The 26,560-nt window shown below is 41.6% G+C and overlaps 2 protein-coding genes across 13 annotated transcripts in view; one reads left to right on the top strand and one right to left on the bottom strand.

The window, feature by feature from the left end:
• Positions 1-26,560, top strand: part of PPFIBP1 (PPFIA binding protein 1) — a 196,904-nt gene that overhangs the window by 78,969 nt on the left and 91,375 nt on the right. Inside the window, exon 5 of one of the 12 annotated variants that reach the window (XM_061125183.1) lies at positions 12,170-12,212. The exons of the other annotated variants lie outside the window; for them this stretch is intronic. The gene's annotated coding sequence lies outside the window, so the exon portion shown is untranslated. The remainder of the gene's footprint in view (positions 1-12,169; positions 12,213-26,560) is intronic. 12 annotated transcript variants of the gene reach the window in all.
• C22H12orf71 (chromosome 22 C12orf71 homolog) lies at positions 1,561-9,534 on the bottom strand. The gene is made up of 4 exons (XM_061123968.1): positions 9,420-9,534; positions 8,068-8,220; positions 6,038-6,699; positions 1,561-5,501 (listed from the first exon to the last, which is right to left on the bottom strand). The coding sequence occupies exons 1-4, from the start codon at positions 9,532-9,534 to the stop codon at positions 5,196-5,198; spliced, it is 1,236 nt and encodes a 411-aa protein (XP_060979951.1). The 3' UTR covers positions 1,561-5,195.

Consider the following 26,560-nt stretch of genomic DNA (forward strand, 5'->3'; position numbering starts at 1 on the left):
GATAATTCGAAGGCAGAAAGCCTGGGTCTCCATTGGACAAACGGCATTCTTACAAAAGCTAAATAAACTCCTGAAATTTGAAATGTTTTTGAAAAATGCCTAGATGCTAATCTTCTTTCAACGGTTCCGGTTTGTCTTTTTACAGTTAGAGAGACTTAGGGGATGAATATTTTTTAACCCATGAGACTGAGAATTCCTTGTGGCCAGTAGTGAATTCAAAGGCAGGTATCCAGATGAATGAATCTGCATTAAAGAACTGCCCGGTTTATATCACTTGAGAAATCAGACTAATACCTAAGTTTTGTTTAGAGTGAAAAATAATAATGATTTAAATATATACACCTTTAAGATGTTACTATCACTGATAACTCAGATGGTAAAGAATCTGCCTGTAACACAGGAGACCTGGGGTTCGATCCCTGGGTCAGGAAGATCCTCTGGAGAAAGAAATGAAAACCCACTCCAGTATTCTTGTCTGGAGAATCCCATGGAGAGAGGAGTCTGGTGGTCCATAAGCCATGGGGTCGCAAAGAGTCAGACATGACTGAGCAACTAACACATCACACAGGCGCAGCAAATATGAAATTTAATAACAGAGATCTGGATTCCCTACTTACTGGAGGTTTTTTTTTTAATGTTTTTTCCCATCTTTGTTTTCACGTTCTCTATTTTATATTTTTTTCCTGAATTGCTTGAAAGTGTTTAATATATAGCCCCCATTCAGATTTCTCCAATGATTAAAAAGTATCTTTTATCATAGTTTTGTAGATTTGGAGGATTCAATAAGGATGGTAAATAGAAACTGGCTGTCAGATCTCTTTTTGTCTTTTTTGAATTATCTTGTCTCCCTCCCTTTTTTGTTTTTTCTTGTTTTGTATTTCATGACAGTAACATGTTTGAAAAGTCTTAAAACATTTATCTCAAAGTATGTCTTTCAATCCGGGTTGATCTGACTGTTGGTTTCCTAATGACCAGATTCAGATTCAACAGTGCTAGGAAGAATATACCGCTTCTCTTCAGAAAGTATGTGATAGTGGTTAGGCTAGATTTAATCCCTGGATTAAGTTGGTGTTCACTGGACCTCTCATTGTACAGGTACCTAATCCCCTTAATAAGTTATCTGTGGGGTAATTCTTCAGGACCATGTGCATATCTTGTTCTCCCACCCTCAGTCATTCATCCAGTGTTTTTCACATTCATCTTGGATCGTTATGCGAATCAATGACCAGGTTGGTGGTTGCAATATGGTACTAACTGAATTTTTGAAAGTTACTTTACTAAAGAAAATTTCTCCTTTTTACCCCCATCCCTGTTTGGAAAAAATCTAGACCCCAAAGACAGGCGGCTGAGGAGCCGACAAAAGTGAAACTCAGAAACAACAATGCAAACATGTATTATTATTTTCAGTGTCAGAAGTGTTTTATTTTGTGAGTGGATGTATAGGAAGAAAGTTCTAGGAAAGAGAGAGGGAGAGAGGTGTGTCTTTTAGTTTGGGGGATTTGCCCTTAAAATAATAAATCTTTGTTGGTGCAGATGAAGAACAACAAAACAAATTGCCTTTCTGATTTCCTTCTAGACTGAGAGCATTCAGTTAATAATGAGATGAATTTTCATTCAACAGCCACATCTGAAAAGATATTTCATGTCTGCCCTCCTGTCTGAAAATGTTCTTTATAAATAGTTCTTTAAAGGCATGTTGCTGCTGCTGCTGCTGCTAAGTTGCTTCAGTGGTGTCCGACTCTGTGCGACCCCATAGACGGCAGCCCACCAGGCTCCCCCGTCCCCGTCCCTGGGATTCTCTAGGCAAGAACACTGGAGTGGGTTGCCATTTCCTTCTCCAATGCATGAAAGTGAAAAGTGAAAGTGAAGTCGCTCAGTCGTGTCCGACTCTTAGTGACCCCGTGGACTGCAGCCCACCAGGCTCCTCCATCCATGGGATTTTCTATGCAAGAGTACTGGAGTGGGGTGCCATAGCCTTCTCTTGTAAAGGCATGTTAGTTGAAATCAAATGGGCATCTCAACCATGAAATTCCTGTGAAAGGTAGATAGTAAACAGAAATAGTTTAGGAGGGGAGATCCCTTGATCTAGGCTTGGAATTCTTTCAAGAATTATCCTAAAGCTTTTATACCTACCCTGCTCATGACCAGCTCACTCAGTGACTTGGTGTTATCTGATGAGGATCTCATTTCACTTTTGAAAGCAAAGTGTTGTTCTCTTTGTTGAGGTAGTAAGAGGAGGCAGGAAAAGATTGACTCTGGACATTGCAATTGAAAACCTGCCCATCCATCTTGAGATTAGCGAGTACCCTGAATGCAGTATCAGTTCTCTTGCTTGCAGTTCATGATGAAAAGACCTGTTTTTGAAGCTCGTTAACTATCCCTCCTGCCTAGACAAAACTATTCTTGAATACTGGGGTCATTACCAGAACTCTATGAATTCATTTATAATTTAATTTGTTTTTCTTTTCATTGTTTTGTAAGAGGATTTTGGACATTATTTTTGTGATCAGGTAGACCTTGGACCCCTTGCTCCTTTTGAGCATTTTCATGTTATGTTCTTGAAGTTTGGAAAAGTGATTTGCCTCTATTCTGCTGGTATGGTATGATCACATACTTTTTTCTCTTGTTGAGATCTTGCTGAGTGAGAAATTGGTGTGGCATGAGGTGGTCTGTGAAATTTACTTTAACTTACCCTAATTCTATATTTGGAGACAGCTGAATACTCCTTACATTTGTTTGATAATTTCTCACCCTGCATGCTGGATTGTATTACTGTGTTGTTACAGAGTCTAGAATATGAATAAGGCAAAAGCTTGCTAATTCAAGCATCTGAACTTTATCACAAGACTGAGCAGTTCACTTGAAGAAATTAGATTAGCACATTGCCTGGCAAGTGAAGCCATTCTCCTAGAGTCTTGAGGTTTCTGCAGAGCTGGAGTCTCTCCATGACCATAAAAGTCTCTCCATGACCATAAGAGTCTCTCCATGACCATGCCAAATTTGCTCTCAGTTCTCTGGCCTTGTGGTAGTCTCCTCCAGCCCCAGTCCCTTGGATACAACACAGAGCAGAGAACCTGGTCCTAGTTTGGCATGCAACTGAGAGCTTCGTAGCATATTTGACACTATAATAAATGAGGATGTACTGAAATATTTCCTGTTTTTAAACACTTTGAATCACTTTCTAAGATGTAGCAGAACAATCTCAAAGAGTATTTGAAATTACAATTTTTTATAAAGAATATTTATTATAAAGGCTTGTAAAGTACATTGAGTCATAGAGGTGGGTTCATACTTGTCAAACAGGTTTATACAACACTGAAAAATAAACACTAATATGTTGGAAATCTTACAAATGAACAGGGCTTCTGATTAATGTGGGCAATCTTATAGTAGTTCACTTGGGGTGACTTTTTCTTAGAGGTTGACTTATTTAATAAAGAATTAAGCAGACAATAACACTGGTTACAAGTTCCACGAGGGTAGGAGTTGTCATCTTTCTTTTAAGTGTATTCTAGTGTCTCATCTAAAGCAACAGTAAGGCTCCATGTATATTTGTTGAATTAAATTTTCAAATTAATAATAGTTGTTAAATTCCTCTGGCCTTAGTTTTTCCAGTCTGTAGGTCACCACCTCCCCTGACCTTCTGCAGATTGCCATTTTCTCTTCTTCCTATCTCCCCCAACCCTCTTTTCCTACTCTTAAACCTGCTGACCAGTAACTTTTTTGACTTAAGGAATAGCAAGTCTAAGCTATTGTATTTCATTTTTAAAAAAAATTATGTAGGAGAAAAAAGAGAAATAGAATATATTCAGACCTTAAAATGATTATATAGAGATAGATCACTCTATAGCCGACTCTGTTAAGATCTTGCAGTAAAAACCAAAACGTGGTACTTGTCTTTAAGAGGTCAGAGTCTGTAGGTAAAACAGTCATATCCAGAGAGCTGAAACATACCAGCCATGGTGTGAAGGTGGGGACTGGGGGACAGCTTAAGTAAAGTTGACCATGTCAACTGGAAGAATCACTTTTGGCCTCTTAGCAACCCTGGAGCAGTGTCTTTAAGGATGAGTGCCTCAGGCCACGGGGGACTTGAGAAGGCATTGCGGGAATTCTCCAGAAAGTGGAGAAGGTAATTTCTGTGTTTGTGTGTTGGCTCTTGTGAGAGAAGGAAGACTGTTGTGGGGAATTTGGAGAGTATAGATTAAAAGATCTGGGAAAAGAAAAGGGCGGTCGTTGTCAGTGCCCGTGGATGTGGTGGATGTGCCGTGGCTTGGGAAGGAGGGGAAAAGTCTGCTCCTGGAAGGAAGTGAATGAAATTCATGGGGTAATGAACTCAAAGTCTTGGTAAAGTCAGGGAGCAGCTGAAGGTGAAGGAGGGCATTCAGGTGAGCTAGTTGAGTGGGAAATTTTCTCAGAGGTAGATAAAGTGAGGAGTCGGCTGTGCAGAGACTCAGGGTGTAACCATGGGCGTAGATTGCTAAAAACGCACTATTCTTTGATTTCTTCATTCCCATAGTACTCTTCCCTGGGACAACATCCTTGCCAGTGTCTGTCATGTATAACCTGCCAGGATTGCACACTTTAACTCTGTGCCAATTTGTAAAATCCTCCATTTTAGACTAACCGTATTTGTGACTCAAAGAACCTCATATATGCAACCTTTTAAAATCAACCTACCTGTGTTGAATTGGTTATTTTGTATTCAGTATGGACCATGTGCATACTCTTACTTGCCATAACCCTTTATAGTCATGTGTTTACATGACTTTATCTCTTAAATAATAAGTCAGCTGGAGGGCTTCCCTGGTAGCCTAGTGGTTGAGAATCCACCTTGCAATACAAGGGACATTGGTTCAATCCCTGGCCTGGGAAGATCCCACATGCTGCTGGGCAGCTAAGCCTGTGTGCCACAGCTATTGAGACTGTGCCCTTAGAGTCCAAGAATCACAACTACTGAGCCCGCACGCAGCAGTTCCTGAAGCCTGTGTGCCCTGGAGCCATGCTCTGAGACAAGAGGAGCCACCGCAGTGAGAGGCCCCCAGTCACCACAACTATACAAAGCCCTTGGAAAGCAATGAAGACTCAGGGCAGCCAAAAATAAATAAATAAATAAGTAAATTCTTTAAAAGAATATATATTTTGTTTATTGGGAAAAACAACTTGTGGGGCTTGTAGAATAGGGACTATCAAAAAGTTTAAAAATCTGGTGGTATGGGGTGTCCTAATTCAAAGGATTCTTGAGGTTGGATTCTCTTGCTTCTGTGAGAGAATCTTTTTTTTTGTGCCAGTTCACGGGGGCGCTCAGTGGCCTTCTTGGGATCCTGTCTTCCCAAAAGTGAGGGGAGGACTTGGTGCCTTAGCCAGCGGAAGACGCACCCGAAATTCAGACACAAGAGGGCTTCTGTGCTGGAGTGAGTGTCCTCCTTCTCTGGTAGACCTGATGAGACTGAGGAGATCTCTGCAATATCTGTCCCTTGGCTGCCAGTTGCCTCGCTTATTATCTGCCAAGAAGACGAGTGTTAGATATTGTGCAACCTGGGCGACAGTGAGGTCAGTATTTGTCCATTTAGGGAGCTCAGATCCTTTATCTGGCTTCCCTGGTGGCTCAGATGGTAAAGAATCTGCCTGCAATGCAGGAGACCTGGGTTTGATCCCTGGGTCAGGAAGATCCCCTGGAGAAGGGAATGGCTACCCACTACTCCAGTATTCTTACCTGAAAAATCCCATGGACAGAGGAGCCTGGCAGGCTACAGTCCATGGGGCTCACAAAGAGTCAGACATGACTGAATGATAATACACAACCCAGCATATGCTGAGTTTCAGTACTCATTAATATTTACATACACACACACTCATATTTTCGTCATAATTGTTGTCTTTACATTCCTACCCTCTTCTCTCTCTCAGGGCTCCTCGGTATTTTGCCTTCACCTCTATGCTGTCCCTTCTATAGTGGGGAGTAATGCTCCATGCATTCCCACCTGGACCCTCCACCAGGCCTGTCCTGTGCTTGCCTGTGAGGCACCTCTCTGCTCACCTTAGCAAGCTCCTGGTTCTGACGCCTTGGATGAATCTGTGGAAACTGGATGACATCTTCATGTTCTAGTGGGTTGAATTTGGCCAAATCTTGACAGCTACCATGTTCTTGATGACTAACCTGAGCCATACCTGGAAGGGAGCTGCTAGGCGGCTGGGAGTCTTCCTCCTGAGCAGATTCAGGGAACACAGAGTCATCATCTTTGTCATCTTTCTGGTTCTCTAGAAATTTCTCAAGCTTTTGCACAAGACCGTCCAGTTTGCTGAGAGTAATCTGTGTCTTCTCTTTGGGGTGCTTGTCTCTGTTGTCTCCACTTAGGTCACAGTTAGCAGTCGAGTCTGAATTGTTAGAGCCCACGTCAACATCCCAGGCCAGGGTGATGCTGAGTTTGCAGAACTGTTCTGGGCCGTCCTGTGTCTGGTCTCGTCTTGCTAGGAGCCTCCCTGTGTTTTCAGTCCGCCACGACCCTTGGATAGGAGGGACAAAGTGGACTGAAGGACCTTCAGCAGATGAATCTTCACAGGAGAGGGTGTTCTCACAGGAGGAGATGTCCTCACAGGGGAAGTAGCCCACAGAGAGACTCAGGTTTGATTCAGAGCTGGAGAATGAGTGCACCATGGAGTTCGAAGGCTCAAATCTCAGGTCTCCCTCCTCCCAGGGATCTTCAAAAGAGAAAATCTAAGTGGGACTGGGGAGAAGAGGAGGGTAATATGGTACTTACCCAGTAACATTATCCATTCTTTTTTCTATTTGGAACTATCCCACTCTGAGAGAAGTTCATCTGTTTTACAATCTCCAATGAAGAACAAAGGAGGCAGCCCTCTCCCTTTAAAAACCTGCTCTATACAACCCTCTCCACTAAGCATCTTCACTGGATGCCTCATATCATCTATTACTACAGTTGAAAAAACTTGTCATAAAAGAAAAATGATCATGGTGTAAAATTTGAAAAATATAAAAAAGTATGAAGATGAAAATAAATATGCTTGTGATTCCCCTGTCCAGAGATAATGATAATCATCGTGAAAACATTTTGGTGGATTTCATTATAATCTTTTCTTTTTATTTATATGTATTAATGTGTATACAATAATATATATATGTGTACATATATATATATATGTACAGTCATGTGTATATGTTAGATATGAAAGTCACATTAGTTGAAACTGAGATTATTATATTTTATGGCACAACCTGAAAGTGAAAGTGAAAGTTGCTCAGTCCTGTTCGATTCTTTGCGACCCCGAGGACTATACAGTCCATGGAATTTTCCAGGCCAGAATACTGGAGTGGGTAGCCTTTCCCCTTTCCAGGGAATCTTCCCAACCCAGGGGTTGAACCAAGGTCTCCCGCACTGCAGGCAGATTGGACTGCAAGGAGATCAAACCAGTCTATCCTAAAGGAAATCAGTCCTGAATATTCATTGGAAGGACTGATGCTGAAGCTGAAGCTCCAATACTTTGGCCACCTGATGCAAAGAACTGACTCATTGGAAAAGACTCTGATGCTGGGAAAAACTGAAGGCAGTAGGAGAAGGGGACGACAGAGGATGAGATGATTGGATGGCATCCCAGACTCGATAGACATGAGTTTGAGCAAGCTCTGGGAGTTGGTAATGGACAGGGAGGCCTGGCATGCTGCAGTCCATGGGGTCGCCAAGAGTCAGACACGACTGGGCAACTGAACTGGCTGAACTGATGGCACAACCTATGTTAAACGTGTATATGGCTCTTCTGTCACTGTAAACCACTTTCTTATTAATGACTTAGGTAGTTATTGTCTTTAATAGATACACCTGCAGTAAAACCCCTTGTTAATAAGTCTTTGTGTCTCCCTTTATGTTTTTATAGGTGGGTTTAATCCATCAAAGACCACAAATGTGTTAAAGGCTCCTAATAGTTGATACCAAGTTGCTTCCCAGAAGCAACTTAGATGCACATCCTTCCACTATCTGATAGTACTTTTTCTATGATGTCCCATAGAAACCGGGGGAGTGGGTAGGAATACACATGCAGACGTGCATGCACCTGTTGTAGTCTCTGTAATGTTCTGCCCTGGTGGCTGCCCACGTGAAAGGGGTGCTGCCAACTCCTGAGCCATAAACTGGGGACATGAGAAATCCTTCAGGTCCTGAGTCTTAGTAGCTAAAAGTCCAACTGCCAGAAGTCTGTGTTCTGGGACTGTTGGTTACCATGGTAACACAAGGACCCAAGTTATAGTCAGAAGTGTAGGAAGAGAGAAGAAAGGGATTGAAAGCTACAGGACCCAGTGCCTTGCTCCCAAAATATCCCATCCCCTCATCAACTCAGCTGACAAGACTCCCTCTCGATGGCAGAGGGACAAACGCCATGACAGTTCCTTTCCTCTTGTCATGTCGGTGTCCAGGATGGTTCCTGTCTTGAGGGAATTTAGAACCTATTTGGTGAAATGGACATAAGCAGCCTTTTATAGGACTGAATGGTAACTGCAGCAACAGAACCTAAAAATAATGTCATGGGAGAACGGAAGGAGGTACCTTGTGCAGCCAGGGTGGAGATTTAGGAGAGGGCATCAGGAGAAGCCTCCTAGAGGAGGTCTTCTTCCCTCTGGTCTCAGTATTTAGTGGGGTGTGGAAGTTAGCTGAAAAGGAGGGAGTGATTGGAGGAGAGGACCTTACAAGCAGACGGGACACGTGAGCAAGGACTCCCAGGTGAGAAACAGCCAGGTGTGGGGTGGAGATCAATCATGAAGTGGTAAACAGGGTCACTGAGATCATGGAAAGCCTTCCACCCCTGTTAGGGAACTTGGTTTTTATCCTATGAGCACATACTCGGGTAGTGGTTTCATTTATTAGGTGTTCTTCTGGTTAACTCAAAGTATATTGAATGCTCAACATGATGAAAACAAGCAAACACAACAAAACTTCCAGTGCACTTGGCAGCATGAGTGTTACTGGTTGGCTTCCACGAGAATAGAATCAGCAGGTTTGCCCTGGGTTGAGAAATGGATGGGAGGAGACGAGGTGGTACCAGTGGGCCTGGACTCTACTTCATCCGTGTCTGAGTGAGAAGGTGAGGGAGGAGGCAGAGGCAGCTTAGTGTCTGCACCCCCCGCCCACATCCAGAAGAGGGGCCCAGTCAGTACTGGGGGACAGCTTCAAAACTTAAAAGGTTGCTGCTGCTTTCGGAGAGTAAGGGTGGGATACGTGGCATGGGCAGGGAGCTTGATTGTAATAATACCTCGTTATTTCCCGGTGTTAGAAGAAAAAAAGTGAGGATGGATGTGGACAGGTATGGAGGAATGCATTGTTGAGGACCTCTATATTCTTCTTTGAGCTTCCCAGCTGGGCATCGGCCTTATTCCTGAGGTTGTCTGTATTATTTTACACCAGTTCTGTTACCTGGATCTCTGTCCTTGTTGTCCTTGTTCTCCATATTATCTCCTTTGACAGTCTCTTCAATAACATGAGGGGCCTTGGTTTCTTCTAGACTTGGAGCTTTGCTTTTCCTTGTCATCCTCCTCTGCTGATACCCCTGCTGACCTCACTGGGTCCTCCCACTTCCTGGTCTGCCCTCCCCTTCCCAATGGCATCATGGAATTATGAGGGGATTGGTGAGGTCTCTGGGGGCACTTTATGGGTGGAAGCAGTAAGTCTTTGATTGTCTGCTTCCCAAATGTGCAAATTCTGAGGACAACTGTGGGTCATATAGGATTGAAGGCAGTCAGTCGGTTGCAGAGGCTAAACAAAAATTAAACTTTCCAACAGTAGAATCATCTTAACAAATGTAGTTACAGCAACTGCCAGCCTGGTCTAAACTGTGGGGCTGTGGGGTACTGTTTCTGGGTCAATCAGTGACTCTCAGGAAGGGAGTAGGTCTTCCACTCAGAGTTTCCAAGGAATGGAGTGCGTACGTACTTGGAAAAAGTACATGTTATGTTTAAAAAAAAATTTTTTTTTCACTTAAGTATAGTTGATTTACATGTTGAAAAGGCATGTTCCTAAATTAATATTGCTTAGAACTTTTTTGGGTCACTTTTTAAAAAAATTTCAAGTTACAAACAGCATTAAAAGAAACCATACAGTTTTTATATTTATCCAAAAAGAAGCATAAGTTTCAACACACACACACACACACACACACAAAAAGGAGAAAAGCCAAGAAACACTGATCTGACTTAAAGAACTCAAGCTCATTGGAATCTATTAGTTGCTAAAAGATCTTTTTCAAACATTTTTCTGTCTTTATTTCCATTTAACAAGATTATACTTAACGTTTGCTACATTTGCTCAGTATCAGTACAATGCTTTTGCTGTTGTACTGGTTAAATTTCTCACGCTCTTGCTTAGTCGCTCAGTCCTGTCCGACTCTGCGACCCATAGACTGTAGCCCACTGGGCTCCTTTGTCCGTGGGATTCTCCAGGCAAAATTGCTGGAGTGGGTAGCCATGCCCTCCTCCAGGGGATCTTTCCGACCCAGGGATTGAACTCAGGTCTCCTTCATTGCTAGGTAGATTGTTTATCACTGAGCCACCTGGTCAGTCCCACTGGTTAAATTTCTAGGTTTTGTTAAATTAGATTGTTTTCGGTCAGTCTGTTTCAGGAGTTATGATGTCCTGGTGTGAGAAATAGGCAGAATTGGAATTGGGGAGATGCCATCTGTACTCTACAGAGGTCACATGGCAGGTTAATTCTGGGGAGCTCAGGTCAGGAGCAGCCTCCTCTGTAGCATTTATTGGCCACTTACTGCATGCCAGGTCCTATTCTAAGCACTTTGTATGTGCTTATTGTTTAATCTTCACAGCTCCCCAATCAGTTAAGCATCGTTAGTTGCCCTGTTTTATAGACAAAGAACCCTGGAGAAGGTAATGGCAACCCACTCCAGTGTTCTTGCCAGGGAAATCCCATGGACTGAGGAGCCTGTGGTCTACAGTTCATGGGATCTCAAGAGTCAGACATGACTTAGCAACTAAACCTCCAACCACCCACAGACAAAGGAACCAAGGCCTGAGCAGTTATGTACCCTTCCCACATCTCCAAACCATAAACCCTAGAACCTGGGCTCAGACATAAGCAGTCTGGCTCCAGAGCTCATGCTCTTACCCTCTACACACTCCTGTCTCTCGGGAGGCTGACCACCTGCCTCCTTCCTGAAAAACTCCTAGGACTTAGGCCAAAATTAAACCTGTGTTCTGGTGCCTTGGAAGAAACTCCTTTGAGTGGAACTGTGTATTCTAAGTATGTAGTCCACAGGACTGGCCCCAAGCAATGACATCCACATTTGGAGCAGACTTAAATGAGATTTAAAATAAATATTCAGCTTCCTCTTTGGCATGATGAGATCTGGATTCCTCTGCTCTGGCTTTTCATAAAAACTCTATGACTGCCTCCCAGGGCACTGGGAGCCTAGAAAAGGATTCATGAGTAGCTTTCTTTCCATGCGGCTAGAGTGAAGGTCTGGGAGAAGCTGTGTGCTATACCGTTACCCATGCAAATGGAATGCTTTGAACTAAACATAAAAATTTAAGTGGGAAAAAATTATTTCTCAGCCTAAACTACTAAAGTATAGAATCATCTTGAAGAGAAAAGAGCTTCACACAGGGGAAGCATCAGAGAAAACTTGAAATCTTACATATTTGTACATACTGCCTTTTCTCAGTATACTCTTTCTCTCTCTCAATATGTATATGTGTGTTTGTATATATATGTATACATATATATTTCATTTTAAATGCATATGTGTACATATATATTTCATATACAGCTCAAAGTCCCTGAAACTTGCCTGCTCACCTACCCCAGAAAAAGGATAATCAGTGTTAATTGCTTGTTATATATTCTCTAGGCAAGAGTACTTGAGTGGGTAGCCATTCCCTTCTCGAGGGGATCTTCCTGACCCAGGAATCAAACTTGGGTCTCCTGCACTGCAGGCAAATTCTTTACTGTCTGAGCTACCAGGGCACCCCCATATATTACATAATTTATTCTGATATTTTTTCCTAAGGCATCTTTGAAGTAACAACACATCTTTAGGATGCCATGCTGAGGAGTGTAATCAATTCTAAAAGGTGACTTAGCTTTTACTTCTGATAACAAATCAGAGGATTCAAGGTCCTCATTAACAATACCACTTGTGTTCATTTCTTTCCTAGGGCCTTATTTTGACTTGGTGACCTACCTTTCCTTGGATCACAGGTATATTATCTAAATAGTATAGCTGGCTCATTACCTTTTCTCTTGAAGCAGAATCATCTATAATAAAGCTCTTGAGGTTTTAAAAATGATAGTATAAGGTGAATTTACAGTGTTTTAGAACTGAAGCCAATAATAATGAGAAGTTTAAAAATTGGAATGCTTCCTCAAATCCATTTGACTTGATGGGATTTAGAGCCTAAATATATAAAGTGGAAAGTTTCTGACTTAGAAATTAAGCTACTATTATGGTTAATTTTATGTATTGGCTTGACTTGGCCACAGGGTACCCAGATACTTGGTTCAGCATTATCCTGGGTGTGTCTGTGAGGGTGCTTCCAGATGAGATTAACTTTGGGATCAGTAGACTCAGTAAGGCAGATGGCCCCTGCCTAGTGTGGGTTGGCCTCCAATCCTTTGAAACCTGAATAGAACAGAAGACTGAGGAAGGAAGAATTTTCTCTCTCTCCCTGACTGTCTTTGAGCTAGGACATTGGTTTTCTCCTACCTTTGGACTCAGACTGGAACTTACATCATCAGTTCTCCTGATTCTTAGGCCACTGGACTTGGACTGGAACTGCACTATTGTCTCTTCTGGGTTGCCAGCTTGCAAAGGGCACACCTTGGGACTTTTCAACTTCCCTAACTTGCATGAGCCAATTCCTTATGATAAGCCTCTTCTGTCATTCATGTGTGTGTGTGTATGTGTGTGTGTGTGTGTTGATATATATACACATTCATATGTGTACTATTGGTTCTGTTTCTCTGGAGAACTGAGACTAATATAGCTACTGATTTTTCATCTTTTGAAATTATGAAATATTTTGACAGTATAAAAAGATATCACAAACCCGTGATATAGTACACTAAGGACACAGCGTCATTTTTGTGGTAGTCTTGCCCATAATGTGTAATCACAGCCTAATAATGAGACAATATCAGACACACCCCATTTTTGAGACACTCAACAAAATAATGAGTGTCAAGGCCATAAAAGGCAGGGAAAGACTGAGAAACTGCAGAAGACTAGAGAGAAATAACTAGATGGAATTATCAGAATGGGAAAAGGACGTGAGTGGGAAACCTGGGGAGACTTCAGTGTGTTTTTAATTTTAGTTAATGGTGTTGTCCTGAAGTTAAATTTCTCATCTGATTATTGTATTATGGTTGCATAAGATGTTAACATTAAGGGAAGTATGGTGAAGATACATGGATACTGTATTTGCAACTTCTCTGTACATCTAAAATTAGGTCAAAATAAATTTTTGAAAAATAATAGATAAAACTATAGTCAGTGATTTAATACCTATAACACTTACAACTAAATTTGGTCAAGTCAACATTTTGGCATATTTAACCCATTGTTTTTGTGAAAAGAAACGAAATGTTGGAGATGAAACTTAAGTCCCTTTGTATTCCTTCCCTGATCCTCATCTTTCCCCACATCTCCCAGGATCACTGTCCTGAATTTGTTTTATTTATCTTGTGCTGCTATAATGTGGTTTTACATATTAATATATTGTTTTACCTTTGGAGACAAAAGCCAACATAAATATAGATTTACTTGGACTACATAAATATAACTTAAATGGACTACAGATCATACTCTTTAGAAAAGAGGAAGTCTCCATGGTTTATTTTGCTTATAAGAACTATTGTGACAAGGATATCCTTTTTCCAGATCGAATTCTTAGCTGAAATTACTTAAGGGATTAGGGAGAGGATGGGTATAATTTCCTATGTTTTATTTGTATGTCCATTCCCAAACAGATAAAGCTTTATCAAAGCTCATGTACTTAATTAAAGAAGAATGGTGGTGAAAATAGCATTTTGGTGTTAGCAAAGTTCAGCGGTGCTTTCACAGGTGTGGTCATTTAGTTTTCGTGACAGTCCTCTGAGTTGTGTATTTTCACCCCAGTCTTAGCTTTTGCAGTTTATATTACCCAGGTCTGCCTCTGAAGTCCAGAGGCCCCCTAGAGCCAGGCTGCTGCTACTGGGTACCAACTTCAAGGAATCTGTTTATACATCATAAATATTAAATATTGTTAGTCAATATTTAGACAGTAACAGTGGTGAGAATTATAGGTCTCCTCTCCCAGAACTTCACCAACCAGTGTTGCCATGAAAGCAACTCATAGATTGAATTTCTGCCACAGATACAAGTGTTTAATGGCAGGCACAAAAACATCATACAGTCTTGTTTTGTAAGCCCCAGAATTGTGCTGTGCAACAGGGTAGCCACATGCAACCATTAAAATGATAAAAATGCTTCTTCAGTCATTCTCATCACATTTCAAGTGCTCAGTGACTACCTGTAACAACAATAGCAGTAGATGAGAACTGTAGGTCTCCTTATTGCTACCTTATAGCAAACTCACATGCTAGCAAAGTAATGCTCAAAATTCTCCAAGTGAGGCTTCAACAGTATGTGAACCAACAACTTTCAGATATTCAGGCTGGATTTAGAAAACACAGAGGAACCAGAGATCAAATTGCCAACATGCTGTTGGATCATAGAAAAAGCAAGAGATTCCAGAAAAAAAACATCTACTTCTGCTTCATTGACTATACTAAAGCCTTTGACTGTGTGGATCAAAACAAACTGGAAAATTCTTAGAGCTGGGAATACCAGACCACCTTACCTGCCACCTGAGAAATCTGTATGCAGGTCAAGAAGCAACAGTTAGAACCAACATGGATCAACAGACTGGTTCAAAATTGGGAAAGCAGTACGTCAAGGCTGTATATTGTCACGTTGCTTATTTAACTTATATGCAGAGTACATCATGTGAAATGCTGGGCTGAATGAAGCACAAGCTGGAATCAGGATTGCCAGGAGAAATATAAGTAACCCCAGATATGCAGATGATACTACCCTTATGGCAGAAAGTGAAGAGGAACTAAAGACCCTCTTGATGAAAGTGAAAGAGGAGAATGAAAAAGCTGGCTTAAAATTCAACATTCAAAAAATGAAGATCATGGCATCCCATCCCAGCACTTCCTAGTAAACAGATGGGGAAACAATGGAAACAGTGACAGACTTTATTTTCTTGGGCTCCAAAATCACTGCAGATGGTCACTGCAACCATGAAATTAAAAGACACTAGCTCCTTTGGAAGAAAACTATGACCAACCTAGACAGCATATTGAAAAGTAGAGACAATACTTTGCCAACAAAGGTCCGTCTAGTCAAAGCTATGGTTTTTCCAGTAATGTATGGATGTGAGAGTTGGACCAAGAGGAAAGGTGAGCGCTGAAGAATTGATGCTTTTGAGTTGTGATGTTGGAGAAGACTCTTGAGAGTCCTTTGGACCAGGAGATCACATCAGTCAATCCTAAAGGAAATCAATCCTGAAGATTCATTGGAAGGGCTGATGCTGAAACTGAAACTCCAATACTTTGGCTACCTGATGCAAATAACTGACTCATTGGAAAAGACCCTGTTGCTGGGAAAGATTGAGGGCAGGAGGAGAAGGGGACAGCAGAGGATGGAGTGATTGGATAGCATCGCCGACTCGATGGACATGAGTTTGAGCAATCTCCAGGAGTTGGTGAGGGACAGGGAAGCCTGGTGTGTTGCAGTCCATGGGGTCGCAAAGAGCTGGACATGACTGAGCGGCTGAACTGAAATGAATCTTAGTAGCTTGTGGGCTACCTTATTGTGCTGGGCAAAAAAAAAAAAAAAAAAAAAATTCTGACATCATAGAAAGTTCTTTAGGACAGAGCTACTCTGAAAGATCTTGTGGTCTGTCCTGTTGTTCATTTGGATAACACTGTGAAAGAAAGTTTTGTTAGAGCCAGATGGAACAATACTCTAGCTAATCGATTGGGATTTAGTTAACTTTCTTGTTAGGATTGAGTGGCAAAATTTCCTTCAAAGTGTCTAGAAACAGAACTAGTGGGAATCTTGAGATGAGGACACTGTTTTGCTTTAAAAAAAACAATTTATGTATTTAGGCTGTGTTGGGTCTTAATTGCTGTGTGGGCTTTTCTCTAGTTGCAGTGTGTGGGCTTCTCACTGGGGTGGCTTGTTTGTTTTGGAGCACGGACTCTAGGGCACTTGACCTTTAGTAGTTGTGGCAAGGGTGCTCAGTAGTTGGGGTTCCTGGACTCTAGAGCAGAGACTCAGTTTCTGTGATACATGGGCTTAATTGCTCCGAGACATATGGGATCTTCCCAGACCAGGGGTTGAACCGGTGTCTCCTGCATTGGCAGGCAGATTCTTTACCAGTGAACCACCAGGGAAGCCCACCCAGGGCACTGTTTTGAAAGGTTTAGACAGCTGGTTTGCATAGAGTCTTACATTCAGTTTATGCAAGAGTGGGAATGTCTGAACAGTACTTAGAGTCCATCATGAAGATCATTTGATTGATGAAAAATCATGTGCGACAGCCATTATGCTAAATAAAAACCCTGTAGTTTTCATCAGAGAGAACTATAGTTGACTTTATAGTCAGCTATATGAGCTTTTGATTAGTTCTTCAAATGCCAACTGCCCTAGCGTACAGGTTAAAAATAATCATCAGCTTTGCTAATTTGTTCACGTTGAAGTATTTTGAAACATTGCAGACAGTATGAACAGTTTGTGTATAGACTGTCTCATTCAGTCTTTACAGCATCCCTTTCCAGTAGGCAGGCATTGCAGTTATTAGCCCCATTTGTGGCTTGATTGAATTCGCCAACGTCCTGTGGCCAGGCTGTTACATGATAGCATCAGCTTTTTTATTTCTTGAGTGAGAACTTGTACAGTTGCTAACAATAAATGTATAACTTTTCTTGTTTTATTCCTTAATGTCAAGGTTTATACCTACTTCAGGCCAAGACTGATAGTGCCTTGTGTAACACCAAATACAGAGAACCTATAGTCCTTTCCTACCTCTGTTAAAATATGTCCTCTATTTTTCAATATTTTGAAAATAAACAACTGTATACATTTCCAGTTGAGAGCCTACCAAGTTTCAGGCCACTTCTAGCAGCATCTAAGTCATTTTTAACCTGGCTTTGTTTCATCCATAAACTATAGACAATAATATCTTCCTTGCTGAGTTTTTATAATGATTAGAGATTTTATATATGGGATGCATGGCAGATGGTTGTTTTCATTCCATAATTGAGGAACCTGAAACATCTTCCTCTTTCACTGGCATTGCCCCTATGGGCAAAATGTTTTGGTTTTATTTTAAAATTTCAAAAATAAACCCATTGCCCATTCTAATTGTATATTAAAATCATGTGTGCATTTAATAGCCATACTTGGTTTTCTGACTGTCCCCCCCAAATGAACTGGAGCCTCCAGGAGAACAAGGCCGGTCCCTGCCTGTCATTCTGGGTAGTGTCTGCATCTGCCAGCATGGTGGCAGATCTGTGAACCCCTCTGGGATTCTGTGGTCATGGGTAACCCTCCTTTCCCAGGGTGTCACTAACATGGGAGCCACCCTGAAGACTTCCATTTCTAGTGCATTCTCCAGTTGGGGTGGAAATACACAGAAGGATCTTCTGGGGCTAAGCACTGGTAAAATGAGTGTCATCCACTCTGAACGGGTAGAGTCCCTTTGGTGGAAATTTCCACAGAAATCTATGGGGGAAAGGTGGGAAGATGTAATCTTTGCAGGTGCTCTTATTTATTTTTTTGACCGCACCACACAACTTGTGGGATCTTAGTTCTCCAACCAGGGATTAAACCTGGTCCATCGGTAAAGAATCTGCCAGCAAAGCAGAAGACCTGGGCTCGATTGCCATTGAAGGAAATGGCAACCCAGTCCAGTACACTTGCCTGGAGAACTCCATGGGCAGAGGAGCCTGGCGGGCTACAGTCCTTAGGGTCACAAAGAGTCGGACACGGCTTAGCAACTAAACATCAACAACAAGGCAGTGAAAGCAGAGTCCTAACCACTGGACCACCAGGGAATTCCCCACAGGTGCTTTCAGTTATCTCAGAGGAAAAAAGAAACCCCAGCTCAAAGAACCTAGTTAGCATTTTACTGCCTTTCCTTAAAGGACTAGCAGTAAAATGTTCAACATGCAAAGACCTTTGTTCACATTCTCTAGAAGATTGCAAAGGAAAGGAGTGGAGGTGGGAGCTAGGGGTAGAAGTCTAAGGAGATGTGCCTAAGGTTGATTATCCAGAAGGACCCGAAGAGTTCAGAGACAGATAGACTGGCAGGCTAAGTAACTCAGTGGGAGAAAACATGGATAGGGGCTCATCTACAGTCTTGTTCTTATATTTGGAAAATCAGAAAGATGGTGTACAGAGTCTGAAGAAGGAATGAATCGTGAATGTGAATAGGAGCAGGAAATGTGAAAGCCTGCTATAAATACTAATTAACTTTCAGTTTAATTTGAAGGGAATCAGAAGAAAAGCAGAATGGGAACAGTGGAGTCTGGGGTGGGTTGTGGACTGGATGTCTCTCTGCATCTCTTTGGCCATTATCATCAGCCACTGCAGAGTTCCCACCAGTAGATACTCCCTGTAGCCCCCACTTCCTGTCTCTGTTCCTCCTCCCACCTTTAAATGATTTACCCGTTCAGTGCCTTACATTTTTGTCCAGTCTTTTCTTAGCACAGATAAGGCTTTCTCTCCACTTCCCTGAGGCTGAATACAATTATGCTATGGGAGGTTCTTCACCTCCTGCAGCATCTGTGAATGGATGCTGTTGTGTGTCTGCACAATAGTCTCCATTCAGTTATGAACCACTTGTGCACATCTCCTTCTGGAAGATGGTTTATTACTCAGAATGCATTTGTGGTGGCCTACTGGCTTTGGAACTGGTTAATGAAAAGGATATTTATTGGTTAATGAAAATTATAAGAAATTATCAGGTAAGACTTTTTAAAATCTTTTAATGTTAAAAGTTTAATGTTAAATGTTAATGTTAAAAGTAGTTTGGTTTTTTTTTTAAAGCTCTAAAAACAGCATGAAATAATTATGGAGAAACACAAAAAGGAAATTTGGCGTTGGCCAAAAGGTTCATTCTGGTTTTCCCATTAGGTATTAAGGGAAAACACGAATAAACTTTTTGACCAACCCATTGTTTTTAAAAGCAAAACTTTAGGGATGGAAATCAGTCATTATTAGGAGCCCGGAAAGGGGAAATGGTATGTGGTGTGAGGAGACCGAGGGCGTTCTTTGGGGAACAGAAATAATCTATTAATGTATCAGCATTGTCCAATAAAAGTGTGATTTGAGCCACAAATGCTAGCCAGTTACTTTTAACTTTTTTTTCTTATAAGTACATTAAAAAAAGGGGGAAAGGTAGAATTAAACTGTACTATATTTAACCCAGTATATGAAAAATATTATATTTCACCATATATTAATAAGATACATGCATTTGCATGTTTAAAAACCAAGTCTTTGAAGTCTTATATTTTACATCTCTGATTTTGGGCCAGCTATGTTTCAAGGGCTCACTAGCTGCCTGTGGCAACTGTACCAGGCAGCACAGCTCAATACTGTTTTGGTGGTAGTTACATAACTGCATGCATTTACCAAAACTCATTGAACTGCAAAAAGATTCATGCACCCCAGTGTTCATAGTAGCACTATGGACAGGAGCCAAGGCATGGGAACAAGCTAATGTCCATGGACAGATGAATGGCTGAAGAAGACGTGGTGTATATGCAACGGAATATTATTCAGCCATAACAGAGAATGAAAATTCCATTTGCAGCAACAAAGTAGACCTAAAGATTATCATGTGAAGTGAAGTAAGTCAGAGGAAGGCAAGTAATCATATGTTGTCACTTATATGTGGAATCTTAAAGATACAAAGGAGCTTATTTATAAAACAGAAATAGACTCATAGACATAGAAAACCAATTTATGATTACCAAAGGGGAAAGAGGGTGGGGGAGGGATAAATTAAGAGTTAGGGATTAACAGATACACACTACTATATATAAAATAAATAAACAATAAAAGACCTACTGTTTAGCACAGGAAACTATATTCAATATCTTGTAATAACCTATAATGGAAATCTGAAAAAGAAAACATATGTATGTGTAACAGTCACTTTGCTGTATATCTGAAACATTGTAAGTCAACTATATTTCCATAAAAAATAAAAATTAAAAAAAAATGATTATGAACATTTAAAATAACCCATTGAGTTGTGTACCTAAAAAGGATTACTTTTACTTTATTTAAATTGTGTATCAATTAAAAAAAGAAACATTTTCCTGCTAGCCAGAATGAGCCAAAATAGGTTCCATCCATGAACAACTATAAAACTTCTTTTAAAATACATCTCAGAAATGGAATTTGGCAATTGTTTAAAAATAAAAGTTAACATACATCAGAACCCCCAAGGCTATTAATTTTTTTAGATTTCAGATGTGTGTGTCTGTTTTCCACTTCGTACCTCAGTTTAGAAAGGGATCGTGAAAATTGAATTAGTACAGTTTAAAAGCAAAGGATTTGCATGTGTTTGACAAAATAAAGATGAACACAAATTGGTCTTTCTTAAGAAAAACCCAATGCTAATTCTAGGAAAGAGCTTGTCATTTTCTGTTTCATAGCTACTTCTCTTACAATTCTATTAAAAATCGCATGTCTTTTCCTTCTGCTTCTGTTGTATAACATGCTCTGTAGCAACTGTTTTGACCTTGGATTTGTCGGTCTGCAGGCATTTTGGGGGTGTTGGGGAGATCAAGGGTGAAGCTCATGTACCCACTTGATGTCAGGGAGTGGTGGGGCAGTTGGTTGTGGGGACTAAGTTTAACTCTCATAACTAAAGCCAGGAAATATTTTTGGCTGGGGGAAGATGTGTCACTAGTTATAAATAATGTCATTTGCCTTTTGACAGCTATTTTGGTATTTTCTTTTTACACTTAAAATTCCATGTTTACATTCTGTTGAAGCTTACGTTAACAATTTACAAATGAATACTTCTAAGAGAAATAGATGAAAAAGATCTTTTCTAAGTGGTCTTAAAGCCCTGGTATCTGGACCAACAATTGAGAAATAAAATTCATTAGGACTGAAAAATCCGTTCCATGAGTGTAGGCTGGGACGAGACCCTGGTCAGAAATTATTCCACAGTATTTGTTGAGGATAAAGAGTGATTATCGTTGTTTTAAAACTTTACAGTTTGAAGAATACATTTACGGTGTGGACCACAGGTTAGGAACAAGATAAGCTCTTGTCATTTCGTTTCATTTTAGTTCAGGGATTCATTAAGTGTTGTACTGAAGAAGCAGTTCTAAGCCTGTAGTTAACAAGTTGAATCTCATCTACAGCAGGGGAATATGTGTGCGCTGAAGGAGCAGACCCCAGTGTGTAGAAGTTGCTAGTTTAATAGACTAGAAATGGGGCTGAGACCCTGACCTCTCAACCAACATACACTTGCCAATAGACCCCACCTTGAGAAACACTGATCCGTAACAACCGTTTAAATTTGATTAGGTTTTCTGTTTATATCAGACACTATGCTGAATTCAAATAAAAGGCAGTATCCCAGTAGGAAGGTGCTAACGTAGTGTGTAATACAAAGCAACATTCTGAGTGGTCCAGCTGGAATGAAGGGAGAGAGCTCAGAGCAGGAGGGCAGCGCCACCCACAGTGGACTCAAAGATGTAGGTTCAGGTTAGTGGAGGCAAAACTGGGTGTCTGGACACCTTGAGGGAGACAGTGTGGGACCCAAAAGGGAGATGGCCTCCCCTGGGGAAGGAGTCTTACTTAGATGTGGACTATAATTTTGGAGGACCGAGGAAATTGTAGCACGAAATAGAATTATGAAATTTAGGAAGCAAACAGTTGTAGGAAATCTGATGGGTTTTTGTCACTGGTTCTTAAACTTGAATGTGCATTAGAATCACCGGGAGGACTGGTGAAAGTAGATTGTTCAGGTCCACCTTCAGTGTTTCTGATTTCGTGGGTCAGGGCTGGGGCCTGAGAATTTTCATTTCTGTTCCCAAGTTTTGCTGATGCTGCCTGGGCTGGGAACCATACCCTGAGACTCGCTGTTCTTCATGAATTTGGTGTCTTGATTTATCAGTAGTCCACAGATGAGGACTGGAACAAGTTATGGAGGCAAGACAGAGAAGGGGATGGCTGTCAGCATGTTGTGCCTAGAATGCCTACAAGTAGGCTGTCTTTCCCCCTTTTTCTTCAGAGAGTTCTTTACCCTCAGAGCAAGTGGTCAAACTGAAAATACCCTGGGGTGGGGTTAGGAATGTGGTCATAGAGAAGAATTTGAGAACTATAACCTTATATTCAGCCCAGAATACTTCCAAAACCATGGTTGAAACTGTATTTGTCAGATTTTATTTTAAACACATGTAAGTATCATACTTGAAGACTAGCATTTACTAGAATATTCACCCACTGCTTTATGGAAATCTCTCAAACTGAACCTATGACCATAACCTCTCAAACTTACTCCTCCTACAGTGTTTTTTGTATATGACATCCATCATCTGCCCAGCTTTTTGTACATCATCCAGGACGGCATTCCTTCTCTTTCATACTTTCAGCCTCCATCTAATCATTCCCAAAGTCCCGTCAATTCAGTCTCCTGGTATAGTTTGTCCACTTCTCTGTCATCACTTGATCCATCCACCAGTTCTCCCCTGGACCTTCCCACACCCTCTCTGGCTCCCTGTGGAGCAAGGGAGATTTGTTTTAGAAACTCAAATCGTATCAGGTCATCCCCATGCTTAAGACCATTTAGAATCATCCCTCTGGATGTAGGGTAATCTCTAAATTCTCAAAATGGCCCACACGACTTGCCGATCGTGGCCCAGGCCAGCACCTCCTCATTTTGCGTGTGTGCATGCTAGATTGCTTCAGCCATGTCTGACTCTTCGTAACTCTGTGGACCATAACCCACCAGGCTCCTCTGTCCAGGGGAGTCTCTGGACAGGAACACTAGAGTGGGCTGCCATGCCCTCCTCCAGGCGATCTTCCCAACCCAGGGATGGAACCCGAGTCTCCTGCATTGGCAGGCAGCTTCTTTACCACTACTGCTACCTGCCACTGCTTTTTATTCTCTAAATTCCAGGCACACTGGTAGGTCACTTCCTGAACTAAATATGTTTAAAACCACCGCTGTTCACTGCAGTGATTCTAGGCTTATACCCAAGGGTACCCATGCAGAAGGTGAATGTGGCACTGGTTTTAGAGAGCTTCTGTGCAGTTAGAAAACGGCTGCCCTCCGGGCAGATGTAGCACCTGGGCTGGAACAGGCTGGGTTTCAGCCTCCACTCACTGGGGCAGGGAACCCTGTACAGGACCCAACCTGCACAGTCAGAAGGGTGACCCTGACTTGAAGATGTCACTTGGTTTATCTCCAAATTAAAATAAGTCTCTTTGTCCTATTGAGAAGCAGAAAATTGGACAACTTCTGGAAATCCCTGATAGCCCAGTGACTTAGTAATAATTTTAAATATTAAAAGGCTTTTTACCACAAAGCTGTAGAAATTGTTCTTTGCATAATCAGGATGACATGTATGTGTTTTTTCAAGCCAGCATGGTTCTATCTCTGCTGCCTGATTGGAGCCTTGTCTCATAGTTGAAGCTCAGGAGGGACTTTCAATCTAGAATGTAGCTATCTGTTAGCATCTAAGTTTGGAAGTGAACGTGTGATGCCCCCAGACTACTGTAGTTTTCCTATTTGGAGGAAGGTCTCCAACCTGGTGGACAGGCACAGCAGTATTCCTTCATACGACATGTTGGCTCTTGTGAAAGTGACTTGAAATAATTGAGAGCTGGCACCAGAAGAGATGGGAGGGGACCTAATTCTTGCTGGGCATGAGTCATCTTATGATACCTTTAAATTGATGATTTTATTAAGCAGTTTCATTGTTGGTACAAAACTATTCCTCAGTCCTACATTGCTTTGATGTACGTGTTATGTATCCACATGTCCTCTGTCAGGATCCTAGCGTAGACCTCTCCCTGAACAAATGCTGAAAACATATTATTACCATAATTTTGCCTTTGATTTGGGGGGCAGTTTTGTTTCTTGTGTTTAAAATCAGTGTTGAATATTCAGGGGAGGTGGTTGTGCATCTTTTTTCAGATTTATGGGAATTCTAAATCTTACTTGGGGAGGAGTATAAGAAAGTATAAGAAAAACAACCATGTATACTTGATACTTTTGTAATTTCAAAAGACTTATGGACGTTCCCTGCAGATTGTTGCTGGGTCTCTCAGGAGGAATAGAATTTGAGTCTGAGAGCAAGCGATTGCTCTGTAAATGTTTGTTACAATACTGCAGTTGCTGAGTATTCTGTATCTAATTGAATTAGTGTATCATACTCATTACTGGGTCATAAAGACTGTTGTTAATGTTGTCACAGAAAAGAGCAGAACATGGCCAGCACATCGTGGCCTTAGAAAACTCACTCATGTACAGAGGTGTAGCTGGATTTTTCAGGCCTGCTGCATTCTAAACTCTGCCTCCTAGGAAGCCCTGTACCTTGGCAATCCTGAGTCTGCTTACCCTGGCCATTGGTCAGTCTGCTACTGCCACAGTCCAGCATCTCATGCTAGGCCTCACCACTTGAGATAGTTGGCTAAGGCTGCTGTGATAGAGTAAGCCAACCAGACTGGGTGGCTTCAGCAACAGAAATTCATTTTCACAGTTCTGCAGGCTGAAAGTCCAAAATGAGAATGTGGGCACGTTGGGAGTCCTCGGAGCATGGCATCTGTTCCAGGATTCTCTCCTTGACCTATAGATGACTGTCTTCTCCTTGTGTTTTCATATCACCTGCCATTATGCATGTCTCTCTGTCCAAATTGCCCCTTTTATATGAAGATGCCTGCTTTATTGACTATGCTGAAGCCTTTGACTGCATGGATCACAATAAACTGTGGAAAATTCTGAAAGAGATGGGAATACCAGACCACCTGACCTGCCTCTTGAGAAACCTGTATGCAGGTCAGGAAGCAACAGTTAGAACTGGACATGGAACAACAGACTGGTTCCAATTAGGAAAAGGTTTACGTCAGGGCTGTATACTGTCACTGTGCTTATTTAACTTATATGCAGAGTACATCATGAGAAACGCTGGGCTGGAGGAGGCACAAGCTGGAATGAAGATTGCCGGGAGAAATATCAATAACCTCAGATATGCAGATGACACCACCCTAATGGCAGAAGGTGAAGAACTAAAGAGCCTCTTGATGAAAGTGAAAGAGGAGAGTGAAAAAGTTGACTTAAAGCTCAACATTCAGAAAACTAAGATCATGGCATCGGGTCCCATGGCTTCATGTCAAATAGATGGCGAAACAGTGGCTGACTTTATTTTTGGGGGCTCCAAAATCACCGCAGATGGTGATTGCAGCCATGAAATTAAAAGACGCTTACTCCTTGGAAGAAAAGTTATGACAAACCTAGACAACATATTAAAAAGCAGAGACATCAGTTTGTCAACAAAGGTCTGTCTAGTCAAGGCTATGGTTCTCCAGTGGTCATGTATGGTTGTGAGAGTTGGACTATAAAGAAAGCTGAGTGCTGAAGAATTGATGCTTTTGAACTGTGGTGTTGGAGAAGACTCTTGAGAGTCCCTTGGACTGCAAGGAGATCCAACAAGTCCATCCTAAAGGAGATCAGTCCTGGGTGTTCATTGGAAGGACTGATGCTGAAGCTGAAACTCCAATACTTTGGCCATCTGATGCGATGAGCTGACCCATTGGAAAAGACCCTGATGCTGGAAAAGATTGAGGGCAGGAGGAGAAGGGGACAACAGAGGATGAGATGGTTGGATGGCATCACCAACTCAATGAACATGGGTTTGGGTGGACTCTGGGTGTTGGTGATGGACAGGGAGGCCTGGTGTGCTGCTGTTCATGGGGTCGCAGTGAGTCAGACACGGTTGAGCGACTGAACTGAACTGATGAAGATGCCAATCAGAATGGAACAGGACCCACCTGAATGATCCCATTTACCTTCATTATCTCCATAAAGACCTTCTCTCCAAATGAGGTCAGATTCTGAGGTGCTGGGGGCTAGGACTTCAACATAGGAATTTGGGGTAGAAACACTTCAACCCATCCCACCAATTATAGCTGAGCTTTGATACAGATGAGCCTCAGAAATCAAGCTATACTTACTTTGGAATCTTCTTCAAATTTACAGAAAATCTGTAAATTAGCTGAATTAGCGTCGGTGGTATTGCTTCTGCAGTTAACAATTCTCTCAGTCATTTCATGAGTCATGAGGTCAAAAAGTGTTGGATAAATTAAAACAAATATGAGAGCAGCGCTTTTTAGGAGGGGACTTCTGACACACCCTTTTCACCCAAGTCCACCACCTGTAAACTGTCTAACCCATTCCACATTTGCAAAATTTAAAGTCCTGTAACATGTTGATCTGTAGTGTGTTTGTAGCCTGACACTTGCCTTA

The sequence above is a fragment of the Dama dama genome, chromosome 22 (assembly GCF_033118175.1).
Source record: "Dama dama isolate Ldn47 chromosome 22, ASM3311817v1, whole genome shotgun sequence".
Taxonomy (NCBI): Eukaryota; Metazoa; Chordata; class Mammalia; order Artiodactyla; family Cervidae; genus Dama; species Dama dama.

Bases quoted from the DNA above. Each gene is read 5' to 3' on its own strand.
- C22H12orf71 (XM_061123968.1), bottom strand. From the start codon at position 9,534: ATGACAAGGAAAAGCAAAGCTCCAAGTCTAGAAGAAACCAAGGCCCCT. The intron at 6,700-8,067 runs GTGCATGCACGT...TCTCTTTTGAAG, and splicing joins CATTACAGAGACTACAACAG to ATCCCTGGGAGGAGGGAGAC. The intron at 5,502-6,037 runs GTGAGCAGAGAG...TCTTCTTGGCAG, and splicing joins AGAACCAGGAGCTTGCTAAG to ATAATAAGCGAGGCAACTGG.